At 43.3% G+C, this 16,622-nt stretch overlaps 1 protein-coding gene across 1 annotated transcript in view; it reads right to left on the bottom strand.

The window, feature by feature from the left end:
- The window catches only part of VSTM4 (V-set and transmembrane domain containing 4), a 123,317-nt gene that overhangs the window by 67,773 nt on the left and 38,922 nt on the right, over positions 1-16,622 (bottom strand). The window contains exon 3 of the mRNA XM_038744133.1: positions 8,551-8,607. Coding sequence (XP_038600061.1) covers positions 8,551-8,607 — 57 coding nt within the window. The remainder of the gene's footprint in view (positions 1-8,550; positions 8,608-16,622) is intronic.

The raw sequence follows: 16,622 nt of genomic DNA, 5'->3' as shown, positions 1-16,622 counted from the left end.
TCTCCATTTTACAGATAACTGAGTCACAGAGAAGTGCAGTGACTTGCCCACGGTCACAGAGCAGACAAGTGGCAGAGCCAGGATTAGAAACCATGACCTTCTGACTCTCAGGCCCAAGCTCTATCCATTATGTCATGCTGCTTTTCATTCTTCTGTGGGCTTCTATGCTGCTGTGCTACTATGCTCCCCCTTTTAGACTGTGAGCCCACTGTTGGGTAGGGACTGTCTCTATATGTTGCCAACTTGTACTTCCCAAGCGCTTAGTGCAGTGCTCTGCACACAGTAAGTGCTCAATAAATACAATTGATTGATTGATTGAATCATTCAAATAGAGATTGTAGTTGAAGCCATGGGAGCAAATGAGATCTCCAAGGGACAACAGTACTGATCTTGGAGATATCCCCAGAGTTCGAGGGTGTGAAGCAGAGGAGGAGCTTGTGAAAGGGACTGAGAAGCAGCAGTGAGACAGAAGGAGAACCAGTGTCGGTGAAGCCAGGGTAGAATAATGTTTCCAGGAGAACAGTGTGTTCCCCAGTGTCAGAGGCAGAAGAAAGCTCACAGTTTAAGGACTGAGAAGAGGCCATTAGGTTTGGAAAGAAGGAAATAACTGATGCCTTCAGAGAAAATGGTATCTATGCAGTGAAGGGGGCAGAAACCAAATTGAAGGTGTTAGAGGTGAGAGTTGGAGGAGACGAAGTGGAAGCAGAGGAGGAGCCTGTGAAAGGGACTGAGAAGTTGTGGTCAGAGAGACAGGAGAACCAGTGTGGGTGAAGCCAGGGTAGAATAATGTTTCCAGGAGAACAGTGTGTTCTCCAGTGTCAAAGGCAGAAGAAAGCTCACAATTTAAGGACTGAGAACAGGCCATTGGGTTTGGAAAGAAGGAAGTAACTGATGCCTTCAGAGAAAGTGATATCCATGCAGTGAAGGGGGCAGAAACCAAATTGAAGGTGTTAGAGGTGAGAATTGGAGGAGAAGAAGTGGAGGCATCTCATGCTAAGAGTTCGGAGAAGAGTGGTGGAAGGGAAATGGGACAGTAACCAGAAGGAGCTGTGGGGTCAAGGGAGGGTTTTTTTTAGGATAGGGAGACATGGGCATGTTTGAAAGCTAGTAGAAGAAGCCATTGGTGAGTGAGTGGTTGAAGATGATGATCATGGATTTTTCATTAGAGAAGCAGAGCGGCTCAGTGGAAAGAGCACGGACTTTGGAGTTAGAGGTCATGGGTTCAAATCCCGACTCTGTCAACTGTCAGCTTTGTGACTTTGGGCAAGTCACTTAACTTCTCTGAGTATCAGTTACCTCATTTGTAAAATGGGGATTAAAATTGTGAGCCCCACGTGGGACAACCTGATCACCTTGTAGCCTCCCCAGCACTTAGAACAGTGCTTTGCACATAGTAAATGCTTAGTAAATACCATTATTACTACAGAGGGAAGAAGGGAGGAGGCAATTGCTCTTATGGGGTGAAATGGGATGGGGTCAGAGACACAGATAGAAGGGTTAGAATTTGAGAGGAGTTAGGAGACCTCTTTAGATACTGCCGAGAAGGATAGAAGAGTCAAATGGGGGGAAGGAGGAAGAAAGGACTTGGAGAGGAGCTGGGTTGATTTTAGAGAGACCACACCTAATGGTTTCAATTTTATCAATGAAGAATGCAGCGAGACCATTATTGGAACTCAGTTTTCTAATAGTCATAATGTAAATGTGACTCACATTTTCATTTTTCCACTGTATTTTAATGTACTCGTGAGGGAAGAAGAATCCGGTATGGTTACACCACTTTATAGAGGAGGAACTACAGCTCGTAGGGGTTAGGGACTTGTTCAAGGACAGTGGCAGAATTAAGGGAAGAACCCAGGTTTCCTTACTTCCAAAACCCTTTCCCTTTCCACTAGATCATGCTGTTTTTCATTAATCAATTTAGATTCCAATTAGTTCAGATAATCCTCTGGCTTCTGTAATATAATGAAAATCTATAATGCTTTTCATCCAAAGCACTTTAGAATTATTCAATATATTCTGCAACATATCTACAGGTAGGCTACTATTTTAAAACAATGCAAGCCAGTTCCAGACTGTCAGTGACTTTTGGCAGGTACAGCGATCTGCTGAATATAATTTCTGGATCGGATTTGCAGTCAGGTTGAGAGGGGATGGTACATCTCAGACGGGGAGTGGCTGTGACTTTGCCCCAAAATAGACACAAGTTTCGTAGCCTGGTTGGATCGCTTGAACTCCTGAACTCGATCTGTAGTCAGCCTGAGGTCACACAGAAAAGGTTTCACAACCAAAGACAAGCAGCGTGGCCTAGAGGATAAAGCAGGAGCTCGGGAGTCAGAAGGACCTGGGTTCTAATCCTGGATCCTCCGCTTGCCTGCTGTGTGACCTGGGGCAGGTCACTTCGCTTATCTTTGCCTCAGTTACATCCAATGTAAGACTGCGAATCCTCTGTTCTATTCTATTCTATTACTATTCTATTTCATTAATGATGTGCATTTAGCTTTAATTCTATTTGTTCTGACGACTTGACACCTGTCCACATGTTTTGTTGTCTGTCTCCCCCTTCTAGACTGTGAGCCCACTGTTGGGTAGGGACCATCCCTATGTTGCCAACTTGTACTTTGCAAGTGCTTAGTACAGTGCTCTGCACACAGTAAGCACTCAATAAATATGAATGAATGAACGAATGAATGCTCTGCACACAGTAAGTGCTCAATAAATACGATTGAATGAATTAATGAATGAATGTGAGACAGGGACGATGACCAGCCTGATTAACTGGTATTTACCCCTGTGTTTAGTATAGTGCCCGGCACATAGTAAGTGTTTAATGAATACCATAGGAAAAAAAATGTCACTGCCACAAGTGAGATGGCACCTGAGTGGCCTCCTCAGTGTTGCATAGTCTGACATTAATAATAACTTCCCTTTTCTCCCTCCCTTATTTAATTATTGGATTGGTAGTATAGTGCCCAAAGGGAGGCCTAACTACAGCCCCACCCACAACCAAGATTCATTTCTGAACCAGAAATTGGGGCTGGTGGATATCTGGGATGGGGTGAGAAGCAGGTTAACAGTGCTGTCCATCCCTTTGGCCACTCCTCCTCAGAGACTTAAATCCGGTCAGGAGTGCAGGGGAAATTGGTGCGGCCTTTGGGGGAAAAGAAGCAGTGTGATCGAGTGGGTAGAGCACGGGCATGGGAGTCAGAAGGACCTGGGTTCTAATCCTGGTTCCAGCACTTACCTGCTGTGTGACATCAGGCAAGTCACCTAATTTCTCTGCGCTTCAGTTACCTCATCTGTCATACCAGAACCTGGGTTCTCCCCCTATTTCTGCCACTGTCCTTGAGCAAGTTATTTAACCCTTATGAGCTGTAGTTCCTCCTCTGCAAAATGGTATGATAATACCTGAATCTTCTTCCCTCACGAATATGTTAAAATAAAGGTTAAAATGCTAAAATAAAGGTATAAAAGTTATTTCTTTATATTGATGGGGATTAAGTCTGGGAGCTCTATGTGGGACAGGGAATGTGCCCAACCTGATTAGCTTGTATGAACCCCAGTTCTTAGAACAGTGTTTGACACATAGTAAGCGCTTAACACCATCATTATTATTAAGTGTGGCTCAGTGGAAATAGCCCGGGCTTTGGAGTCAGAGGTCATGGGTTCAAATTCTGGCTCTGCCACTTGTCAGCTGTGTGACTTTGGGCAAGTCAGTTCACTTCTCTGTGCCTCAGTTACCTCATCTGTAGAATGGGTTTAAGACTGTGAGCCCCCCATGGGACAACCTGATCACCTTGTAACCTCCCCAGCACTTAGGACAGTGCTTTGCACATAGAAAGTGCTTAATAAATGTCATTATTATTATTATTAAGTACCTGCCATGGCTCAGGTACCTGTCTGAAATCCGGGGTCTGGTCTTGTTCTTGGATGGCAGCCTGAGATTTTTTTCAACTCAGGAAAAAGCAGGAGTCCTTCTGCCTTTGGGTAGACTAGCTTAAGAAATTGTGGTTCTGGGTAAGAGCTGAATACAGTGCTTTGCACATAGTGAGCGCTCAATAAACACAACTCAATGAATGGGGGTCCAACAGATTGCATAGGGGAACTCAAAAGCCTAGCATGAGAAAAGTCCAGAGCCTCTGTTCTCTGCATTTCAACGAACCAGTCAATCCACCTATGGCACATATTGAGTGCTTACATGCACTGTACTAAGCATTGGTAGCGTACAATACAATAGAGTTGAGACTACAAGTTTGGAAACCATGCGGGAACTCTGGGCAGACCCAAATTGCTTTAAATAATCTAATTTGTGTTCTTTCACTCTGACGCCCCAAACTGCATTCCCTCCTGGTGCCTAGGGAAATTTGGGAGGGGATCCAGGGGGAGACTAATTCTAGCATCTTGCTGACATGCAGTCCAACAAACAAAACCTCCTGGTGCCAGAACTTCTCAACAGGTGTCAGCTGAATCAGAGCCCCAGCAGGGAAGAGATGTTAATCAGCAGTCCTTAGCCTGACCAACCAAGGGCAATAAGATCAGCTAGAGAAGTTTATTGCCACTGATTTCAACAGAGGTTGGCTAGTTTCAAACAGCAAGGTATGTGTTACGGCTCTCTGAAAAAGCACTCGGTTTCAATCAAAAGCAATCAATCAGTGGTACTGACTTACAACATGTAGCATACTGTAACTAAACATATGAAAACAATGCAAAATAACCCAGCAATTGGTGGTAAAATCCCGCTCTACCTTGAGCAGAGCACTGCAGTAAGCACTTGGGAGAGTACCTAAGTTGAAAGGCACAGTCCTTGCTCTGGTCTAACTGGGTAAACTAACACAAAAACCCCACATAATTGTTTGTTTATTGATTAGCTAATTCCCACTGACCCATTTTGAGAAAAACACTAATGGAGTGTAATAAAGGTCCATGCAACATGTGTTAATGCATTTAGCATTAAAGGGAAAAAAATAGCATATTCATAAGTATGCCCAAACCTAAATCATAGTCCCATACATTTAATATTTGATAAAGGACCTTTATTTAAAAACAAAGATGTAGTGAGTTCTGTATTTGGGACAATAGCAGTGAGGAGCCCTGTTAAATTGTAAACTTCTTGAGGGCAAGGACTTGTGTTGCACAACTCTTTTGTATTCTCCAAAATGTTTAGGACAGTATTCTGCACACAGGAAGCATACAAAATATAAAGGAATTGAGACCACAAGCAATTAAATCACATGACAGTAAGTGTCTTAACCCTAGTGGACACCACCCGATTTGCTGAAGATGTGTCAGGACGTTCAGAATTTACAGTAAGCATGTCATGCTACGTAAGGACTGTTATTTGTGCACGTAACTGTAATTTATTTCTTTATATTAATGTCTGTCTCCCACTCTAGACTGAAAGCTTGTTGTGGGCACAGAATATGTCTACCAACTCTGTTGTCTTGTACTTGGGAGAGTACAGGAAGCACATAGTAAGAGTTCAATAAATATTGCGTGTGGCTCAGTGGAAAGAGCCCAGGCTTGGGAGTCGGAGGTCATGGGTTCTAATCCTGGCTATGCCACTTCTCAGCTGTGTGACTTTGGGCAAGTCAATTCACTTCTCTGTGCCTCAGTTACCTCACCTGTAAAATGGGGATTAAGATTGTGAGCCCCACGAGGGACAACTTGATCACCTCGTATCCCCCCAGCGCTTAGAGCAGTCCTTTGCACATAGTAAGCAATTCACAAATGCCATCATTGTTATTATGATTATTGATCGATTCACTGCTGGGAAGTTACTGTAGCTACTGAGGTAATCTTGCAGATGGCCATGGAATGCTTTCAGTCCATGTAGGTCTTTCGACTGTGAGCCCACTGTTGGGTAGGGACTGTCTCCATATGTTGCCAACTTGTACTTCCCAAGCACTTAGTACAGTGCTCTGCACACAGTAAGCACTCAATAAATATGATTGATTGATTGATTGATTGATTGAATTCCCCTCCTGTCGGAGGTTTATAGGTGTGAAGGGATTCCTTGATTCCATTACCAGGCTTACCTGGACCCTCCCGCAGCTCAGTTAATCTTTCCAGTCTACCCATCAGCGACCTATTCCATCAAAACCAGGCTTTCTGCTGAGACTTGCTCTGGATGTGGTAAAAGGGGACCTTACCTGCACTTCTAGCTGCTCTCATTCAAGCCCGTGGTCATTCCCTCCATCTTGGGGCTGGAGCAAACGGGAAGGCTGCCTGACCTCTGTTTCCGAGCTCCCGATAAGGGGGAAAAATTACAACTTTTCATCCTAGACCCTCAGACAGACACCCCGGGGCTGCTTAGAGAAGCAGTGTTGCTCAGTGGAAAGAGCACAGGCTTTGGAGTCAGAGGTCATGGGTTCAAATTCCAGCTCTGCCACAGGTCTGCTGTGTGACCTTAGGCAAGTCACTTAACTTCTCTGAGCCTGTCACCTCATCTGTAAAATTGGGATAAAGACTGTGAGCCCCACGTGGGACAACTTGATCACCTTTTATCCCCCCCCCCCCCAGCTCTTAGAACAGTGCTCTGCACATAGTAAGCACTTAATAAATGCTATCATCATTATTATTATTATGATGGAGATCCTGTGACAAACAGTCAACATTTGGTGCAGTTACAACAGCTAATGAGAGGCACAAACCTCATTGACTCACTGGTCAGAATGGGTACAGTAACATGAGAAATCTGGTCGATTGTCAGGTACACATGAATCAGACAGATCATAAGCCCTTCACCTTTTCCAGATTGTCCTGAAAAATTGGGGAGGAGACTGACCTCTCAGCCAGTGGGGGAATGATCCTCTCCAGGGGACTGAACTGAGCTCTACTAGATGCAGAGGGAGTTGAAGACAACTGTTGACTCAGATATTTCTGCTTCAATCAATTGTATTTATCAAGCACTTACCATGTGAGAGCACTGTACTAAGCACTTGGGAGAGTACACTATAAAAGAGTTGGAAGACATGTTCCCTGCCAACGAAGGAGTTTACATTCTGGAGTCTACAGTCCAGGCCCCTCTCTCTGTGATCTAAAAGGAAGAGCTTTTCATGAGGTTATGGATTTCTCACCACTCCAGCTATACCTGGTGTTAGAAATAACAATAATGATGATGGTACTTGTTAAATGCTTACTATGTAGGTGCCAGGCACTCTACTAAGCACAGAGGTGGATAAAAGCAAATCGAGCTGTACACAGTCCAAAGGTGGTAGAGTTAGCAAATTTGTTTATTATCTTAATTTTGGAGAGATCTTAAATGAAACTACCTCCCTGCTACTTCACAGTCTTTTCCTCGAGGTATAGTATTTGGCCTCTTACTTCTATTAATCAAATCATCATCTTAGTCCTGACAACCTCAAACCTCAGTGGCTACAAAAGTCACCTTGAATACCTTGAGTTCAGCATCTTCTGTGGTGATCTTGCCCAGTTATGTTACTAATTAACTCTCAGCTTTCACCTTGTCTAGTTTGGGAGTTTGTTTCATTTTGGGCCCTTGGGATTTATACCGACTATTCCCTAGGCCCTGGATGGAGTTCCTAATTCCGCACCTTCTTTTAGTAGTCTTCAATACAGAGGGTCGATTTTTTTATTCTTGTTCGAAATCTGCGGTCAAGTAACCCGATTTTGATCCAACAAGAAACCAGCGTCTATGGAGTCTAATATCACAGCAGGTAGATATTCTTCAGAGGAAGAGGAATTTTTTAATGGTATGTGTTAATTGATCAGTGGTACTTACTGAGGGCTTACTATCTGCAGAGTCCTGTACTAAATGCTTGGGAGAGTACTGTGCAACAGAATTAGTGATATGTTCCCTGCCCATAAGGAGTTTACAGTCTAGAGGGGGAGACAGATATTAATATGTATATTAAGCACTTACTATGTGTCAAGCACTGTTCTAAGGCCTGTGGTAAATACAAGGTAATGCTCCTAGGTGTGGTTAACCTCACTATATCTAGTAAGTTTATCCTGGTAAAATGCTAGCCTAGCTATTCATCTGTTAACCCAGCTCAATCTAGATGAAGGACATTTCCATCAGCAGTACCCAGTATTGACAAAGAGGCTATTTTAGGATGCGAACAAAAACTGAGTGAAGATAAATTTCCCTATGTCATTGGAAACTCCAAGGTACTCTGGGGCTAAGCAGAAATCTGCCCAATTTTGAAGTCGACCAACCTAACAAGGCTGCAGTTTCTAAGAAGGATGTTCGGTCAGGGCAGCTGAAATGAAAGGAAACACCCTTCATCTGTGAGTCTGAGAATGAATTTGGGATACAAATCAATCCACCCGTGACAATTCCCCCTCTTAAAATCCTCTGATGCCTCCAAAATACTATAGGATTGGAGTTGTTTTCCTATACTCTTTACGGCTTAAGAAGGAGAAATTTGGCAGGTGAGGACATAAAAAAAGAGGAATTTATAAAAGGTCACAAAGTCAAAAACAAAGGGTGAAGCAGAATTTGGATTTTTGACTCCATCTCATATGTAGTCAACTTGGACCAGATTTTTTTTATCTTTTAAGAGGAAATGATGTATAAGGTTAAATTTTTACCTTCAAAGAATGCCCAGGTGTCTTTCTTCTTAAAGTTGGAATCATCAGGAGAAATAACTATAGGGAAAGAAAAAAAATTATAGTATAAAATGCATCATACCCAACAGAATAATCAAAATAAATTTGTCTCCCAAAGCAGTTCAAAGCTATGTGATAACCCAGGATACTGTCAGCAGACGATATTGAGCTTTGCAAATAAAAACTGCTCGATAAACATTTATTGTTAACAGTAGAAGTGCTGGCATTCACCCTGATAAGTCTTTGGCAGAATATTTTTACACATTGCCCACAATCTTTATCTACAGACACATCAATGCATTCTAGACTAAACTAAATTGATACAGGATAGATTTAGGTCGCTTTTTGTTTGTAGTATTGGGAAAACTCACTGGATGATCTGAGATAAATGTATTTCCCTATTCTCTTTCGATCTATTATCTAAGTTGATGTGGTTTACAAAAGCTAGGTCAACACTGGTAATTACTTCAGCTGAGAGTGCTTTGGGGCCTTAATTGAAAAAAATTGCTTCACTTTTCCACTTCATTTTGCCAGTGTGGACCGGGCCAAAATGGACACCAGCTCTAGATTGGAATTTTGCCTAAATATATTAACACCTCAACTTTGTGTTCTACTTTGGTGAAACCTGGGCATGGAATCCTGATCTGAGCAACCTAGGGCTTGTGGTGTTCTGTTATTCTCTATTGATGTCAAAAAGCAAGATGTCTTCAACATGGTCTCTAAGAATCATTTGATTTGACTCTCCCACATTTTTTGATGAAAGTAAGGTTGGTTATATAGGGGTTTTGAGGGTCAAAGACTTCCAAGTTGGAATTATTTGAATGGTGTTGAAGTATGGACTCTAGATTTGTGTGGACCCTCAGCAGATTTGTCTTGGGCAATCCTGCAGAGCTCATTCATAACGGCTGTGCTGGATCAGGTCATTCAGTTAATCTTATTTATTGAGTGCTTACTATGGGCAGCTCTCCTTACCATGGCGGGAGAGTTTGCATACACTAATGAAGCTTCGAGCTATGCAATTGAAAGATACTCTCACTAAGGTTACCCATAATGGAAAGGTTTAAGAGGCAGCGTCAAAGTTGATTCACTCTGTGTAGGAAAGAGTCAAAGGCGACTGATCAAAATGTTGATCAAAGACAACGCCAGAGACTCAAGTTTTCACTGGGGAGAGGAATGCAATGGTAAATCACTTCTGCATTTTTACCAAGAAAACTCTGTGGATACACATACTGTTGGCAGAGATGGTACAAAGTGCGAAGAGTACAATATATCAGCATACTAGACACATTCCCTGCCCACAGCAATCAACCCAACATCAGTCTGAAATGATGTCATGAAGTCTTTGCATGTTCTAGTGGCATTAAGGATGCTTGTTTCATTCACTGGATAAAACTAAAGAGACGTAAGACTAATACTTTCTGATGCAGTTCAACATAAAACTCAAAAGCATCATGCTGAGCTGGTACAGAAGGGCATTTGTGGTGCAAGATTATATCCTGATTGATTCACATCTCCACCTGAAGGGCAGCTGATGGATCAATAGTATTTACAGAGGGTTTGCTGTTTGCAGAGCATTGTATGAACACTTGGGAGAGAAGCAGTGTGGCTTAGTGGATAGAGCACGAACTTGGGAGTCAGAGCTCCACCAGGGCTCCACCACTTATCTGCTGTGTGACTTTGGGCAAGTCACTTAACTTCTCTGTGCCTCAGTTACCTCATCTGTAAAATGGGAATTAAGACTGTGAGCCCCACATGGGACAACCTGAATACCTTGTATCTACCCCAGCGCTTAGAACAGTGCTTGGCACATAGTAAGAGCTTAACAAATACCATCATTATTATTAGTATCATTACAACAGATTTGGTAGACACGTTCCCAGCTCATAGGGAGCTCACTGCTATCACTGGCAACCCTATGCTCCTCTCCTCTTTCTACACCACCTGCCTTTTTTGACAGGGACATCAGTCATGGGGAGACAATCTCAACACTGGACAGGCAACATCTCTGGGTAGATGCTAGCTTGGAGAAAATCAAAAAAGGTCTGGGGTTTTAGTCTCCAACTCAGTCTCCTGCTAACGGGGATAAAGGGACCAGATCCAAACAGAATGGGGTCTGTCAAATAGGCACATATCTTGCTGCTACCCGAGCAATTAGTTAACAGTATTTGTATTCAGTCCTTACTCTGTGCCAAGCCCTGCATTAAGTGCTGGGATAGATACAAATAGAACTGATTGGACACAGTCCCTTTCCTACAAAGGGCTCACATTCATTCATTCATTCATTCATTCATTCAATCGTATTTATTGAGCGCTTACTGTGTGCAGAGCACTGTAATAATAACAATAATAATAATAATAATAATAATTATGGCATTTATTAAGCGCTTACTATGTGCAAAGCACTGTTCTAAGCGCTGGGGAGGTTACAAGGTGATCAGGTTGTCCCATGGGGGGCTCTCAGTCTTCATCCACATTTTACAGATGAGGTAACTGAGGCCCAGAGAAGTTAAGTGACTTGCCCAAAGTCACACAGCTGACAATTGACAGAGTTGGGATTTGAACCCATGACCTCTGACTCCAAAGCCCGGGCTCTTTCCCCTGAGCCATGCTGCTTCTCTAAGTGCTTGGAAAGTACAAGTTGACAGCATATGGAGATGGTCCCTACCCAAGAGCGGGCTCACAGTCTAGAAGGGAGAGACAGACAACAAAACAAAACATATTAACAAAGCAAAATGAATAAAATAAATATGTACAAATAAAATAAATAGAGTAATAAATACATACAAACATATATACAGGTGCTGTGGGGAGGGGAAGGAGGTAAGGCTGGGGGGGGTGATGGGAAGGGGGAGGAGGAGGTGGGGGATGTGACTCCAAATCTCTAAAACTTGTCAGCAAGATATACTCTTCGCTGTTAATCACGTTGACATTTCACCTTAGACTTGGCCTGTTGGTAATTCATTCAATCGTATTAATAAGCACTTACTGTTAAGTCACTCTCCCTGCCTTCAAATCCTTACTGAAGGCTCATTTCCTCCAAGAGGCATTCCCCAACTAAATCCTCATTTCCTCTTCTCCCATTCCCTTCTGTGTCACCTTTGCATTTGAATTTGCAGCCTTTCTTCATCCCTCCCTCAGCCCCACAGCATGGCCTAGGGGATACAGCATGGCTCAGTGGAAGGAGCCCGGGCTTTGGAGTCAGAGGTCATGGGTTCAAATCCCTGCTCTGCCACTTGTCAGCTGTGTGACTTTGGGTAAGTCACTTCACTTCTCTGGGCTTCGGTTCTCTCATCTGTAAAATGGATATTAAAACTGTGAGCCTCTACACTCACTCCCTTGGTGACCTCATTCGCTCCCACGGCTTCAACTATCATCTCTACGCTGATGACACCCAGATCTACATCTCTGCCCCTGCTCTCTCCCCCTCCCTCCAGGCTCGCATCTCCTCCTGCCTTCAGGACATCTCCATCTGGATGTCCGCCCGCCACCTAAAGCTCAACATGTCGAAGACTGAGCTCCTTGTCTTCCCTCCCAAACCTTGTCCTCTCCCTAACTTTCCCATCTCTGTTGACGGCACTACCATCCTTCCCGTCTCACAAGCCCGCAACCTCGGTGTCATCCTCGACTCCGCTCTCTCATTCACCCCTCACATCCAAGCCGTCACCAAAACCTGCCGGTCTCAGCTCCGCAACATTGCCAAGATCCGCCCTTTCCTCTCCATCCAAACTGCTACCCTGCTCATTCAAGCTCTCATCCTATCCCGTCTGGACTACTGCACTAGCCTTCTCTCTGATCTCCCATCCTCGTGTCTCTCTCCACTTCAATCCATACTTCATGCTGCTGCCCGGATTATCTTTGTCCAGAAACGCTCTGGACATATTACTCCCCTCCTCAAAAACCTCCAATGGCTACCGATCAATCTGCGCATCAAGCAGAAACTCCTCACCCTGGGCTTCAAGGCTCTCCATCACCTCGCCCCCTCCTACCTCACCTCCCTTCTCTCCTTCTACTGCCCAGCCCGCACCCTCCGCTCCTCCACCACTAATCTCCTCACTGTACCTCGCTCTCGCCTGTCCCGCCATCGACCCCCGGCCCACGTCATCCCCCGGGCCTGGAATGCCCTCCCTCTGCCCATCCGCCAAGCTAGCTCTCTTCCTCCCTTCAAGGCCCTGCTGAGAGCTCACCTCCTCCAGGAGGCCTTCCCAGACTGAGCCCCTTCTTTCCTCTCCCCTCGTCCCCCTCTCCATCCCCCCGTCTTACCTCCTTCCCTTCCGCACAGCACCTGTATATATGTATATATGGTTGTACATATTTATTACTCTATTTATTTATTTATTTATTTATTTTACTTGTACATTTCTATCCTATTTATTTTATTTTGTTGGTATGTTTGGTTCTGTTCTCTGTCTCCCCCTTTTAGACTGTGAGCCCACTGTTGGGTAGGGACTGTCTCTATGTGATGCCAATTTGTACTTCCCAAGCGCTTAGTACAGTGCTCTGCACATAGTAAGCGCTCAATAAATACGATTGATTGATTGATTGATTGATTGAGCCCCCCATGGGACAACCTGATCATCCTGTAACTTCCCCAGTGCTTAGAACAGTGCTTTGCACATAGTAAGTGTTTAATAAATGTTATTATTATTAATATTAGTATTAGTATTAGTATTATAGAGCATAGGCCCAGGAGTTAGAAGGACCTAGGTTCTAATCCCAGCTCTTCCACTTGTCTGCTCTGTGACCTTGGGTAAGTCATTTCACTTCTCTGGGCCTCAGTCACTTCATCTGAAAAACAGGGATCAAGGCTGTGAGTCCCACTGCTGTGGAGAAGCCGCGTGTCTCAGTGGAAAGATCCCGGGCTTTGGAGTCAGAGGTCATGGGTTCAAATCCCCGCTCCGCCACTTGTCAGCTGTGTGACTTTGGGTAAGTCACTTCACTTCTCTGGGCCTCCGTTACCTCATCTGTAAAATGGGGCTTAATCAATCAATCAATCATATTTATTGAGCGCTTACTGTGTGCAGAGCACTGTACTAAGCCCTTGGGAAGTACAAGTTGGCAACATATAGAGACCGTCCCTGCCCAAGAGTGGGCTCACAGTCTAGAAGTCTAGATTAAGACTGTGAGCCCCCCATGGAACAACCTGAACACCTTGTAACCTCCCCAGCGCTTAGAATAGTGCTTGGCACATAGTGAGTGCTTAATAAATGCCATTATTATTATTATTTGGTATCTGGATTATATCCAATCCAATTTGCTTGTATCCACCCCAGCACTTAGTACAGTGACTGGCACATAGTGCTTAACAAATAACATTAGTATTAGGAATGCATTTATATTAGCATTTATATCCCCCTTTAGACTGTAAACTCATTGTGGGCAGAGAATGTATCTACCAACTCTATTATATTGTAATAATAATAATAATGATGGTATTTGTTAAACGCTTACTACATGCCAAGCATTGGGGTAGATACAAGGTTATCAGGATGTCCCACTTGGGGCTCACAGTCTTAATCCCCATTTCACAGATGGGGTTACTGAGGTACAGAGAAGTGAAGTGACTTGCCCAAAGTCACACAGCTGAAAAGTGGCAGACTGGAGACTAGAACCCACAACCTCTGACTCTCCCAAACATTTACTACGATGCTCTGCATCCAACAAGCACTCAATAAATATGATTGATTGAGTATTCTAGCCAAAACCACTTTTTCTACTGAAACATTATTTTCAAACACACACCACATTATCATTATCATCATTGTTGGTAGGTATTCAGCACTTAGTATGAGCAGCATTTGTAGCATGGGAAAGCAATGTACTTTAGTGGAAAGAGCACGGACTTGGGAGTCAGAGGACATGAGTTCTAATCCCGGCTCCACCACCTGGCTGCTGTGTGACTTTGGGCAAGCCACTTAACTTCTCTGTGCCTCAGTTGCCTCATCTATAAAATGGGTATTAAAACTGTGATAGCCCCCCTCCCCTGTGGGATAACCTAATTACCGTGTATCTACCCCAGTGCTTAGAACGATGCTTGGCACATAGTAAGTGCTCAACAAATACCATAATTATTGTTATTATCAATTATTATTTGGGTGAGTATATCACCACAGAGTTGTCAGGCACATTACCTGCCCATGATTAGTTTACTGTCTAGAAGTATCTTACAGTCTAGGGGGAGCTGCCTACGGAGTCATGGAGAATAATTTCCTTTTTTCTTCACCATCCCAGTTCTTTAACTTCACAGAAACAACTGTAACCCCCTTGCCCCTAGATTAAAAAAAAAATCAACTTGAAAACTAAAGCTGTAATTAAATAAGGTTTATTCACTGTGCAGACAGTCCACATGTTTCTACTGTTTTCTTAATTTTCAAAGATTAGAACAAGCCTCTGCTATTTGAAGTAACCCTAATTCAAGTTCACATTAATGTAGAAACAGCTCCACTGCCAACACTTTATCAATACTCTGGAACACTCCAGGAATGAAATTGAGATGAGACTTAAAGTATGAAGTTGACTTTCAAACTGTGAAATTATGATTTCCAATTAGCTGGTAAGATACTTGACAGAAGAGGGAGCCAGGATTTGAACTCATGACCTCTGACTCCAAAGCCTGTGCTCTTTCCACTGAGCCACGCTGCTCCTTCAGACAATCCCACCATCGATCAATCCATTGTATTCATTGAGGGTTTGCTGTGTGCAGAGAACTGTGCTAAGCGATTGGGAAAGTAAAATATAATGGAGTTGAAAGATGTATTTCCTGCCCACAATGAGCTTACAGTATAGATTGTGTCTGTTTATTGTTATACTGTACTCTCCCAAGCGCTCTGCATGCAGAGTGCGCAATCAATTTGATTGACTGACTTGTCGGACTACACAGAGAGACAGACACTAAAATATATTATGGATATAATAATAATAATAATAATAATAATAATAGCATTTATTAAGTGCTTACTATGTGCAAAGCACTGTTCTAAGCACTGGGGAGTTTACAAAGTGATCAGGTTGTCCCACGGGGGGCTCACAGTCTTAATCCCCATTTTACAAATGAGGGAACTGAGGCAGAGAGAAGTGAAGTGACTTGCCCAAAGTCACATAGCTGACAAGTGGAGGAGCTGGGATTTGAACCAATGACCTCTGACTCTAAAGCCCAGGCTCTTTCCACTGAGCCACGCTGCTTCCCTGTATGCACATAAGTGCTGTGGGCTTGATTCATTAATTAATTCATTCAATCAGTCATCTTTATTGAATACTAACTGTGTGCAGAGCACTGTACTAAGTGTTGGGAAGTACAAATTTGCAACATATAAGACAGTCCCTACCCAACAATGGGCTAACAGTCTAGAAGGGGGAGACAGACAACAAAACAAAACAAGTAGACAGGTGTCAATACCTGGAATGATTCAGGTATTGATGATTCAGGTATTCCAAGCAAAAATGTAGGCCTTGAATATCCAAATAATTTAAAACAGAATTATTTTTAGTCTGAATAAGTAATCAAGTGGTAAGCACCATACTAAAAGCCTGGAAAACTACCCCAGATGGAATGTGCATTCCTTGCCCTTGAGGATCTTAAAATCTACCTGAGGAGTCAGAGAGAATAAAATTATTTACAAACATTGGAACTAGGAGGAATAACAAGGATACAACAGCTATCAGTAGGAATGTTGGGATTATTTCACTAATACAACAGATCTTTCCTGATAGTTAACCCAGGATGATAAAACCAAACCATAGAGACCCTTTGGCTTTCAAACCAGCCCCAGTAGCAAGGTCTCTGCAGCCTGAAAATTACTGCATTTTGTCAGTCAATTGTATTCATTAAGTGCTTGCTGCATGCAGAGCCCTGTACTAAGCACTTGGGAGAGTACAACATAATAATAAATAGGCACATTCCCTTCCCACAACAAGCTTAACTAACCCACAGATATATTGGTCTGGGAAGGCTAACAGGAGAACCAAATCAGGAGCTGTTTGGGTTGTCAATCAATCAATCAATCAATCGTATTTATTGAGTGCTTACTGTGTACAGAGCACTGTACTAAGTGCTTGGG

The sequence above is a fragment of the Tachyglossus aculeatus genome, chromosome 3 (genome assembly GCF_015852505.1).
Source record: "Tachyglossus aculeatus isolate mTacAcu1 chromosome 3, mTacAcu1.pri, whole genome shotgun sequence".
In the NCBI taxonomy this organism is placed as follows: domain Eukaryota; kingdom Metazoa; phylum Chordata; class Mammalia; order Monotremata; family Tachyglossidae; genus Tachyglossus; species Tachyglossus aculeatus.
Note: the sequence above shows the minus strand (reverse complement) of the source record. Positions and strands in the feature narration are given on the sequence as shown.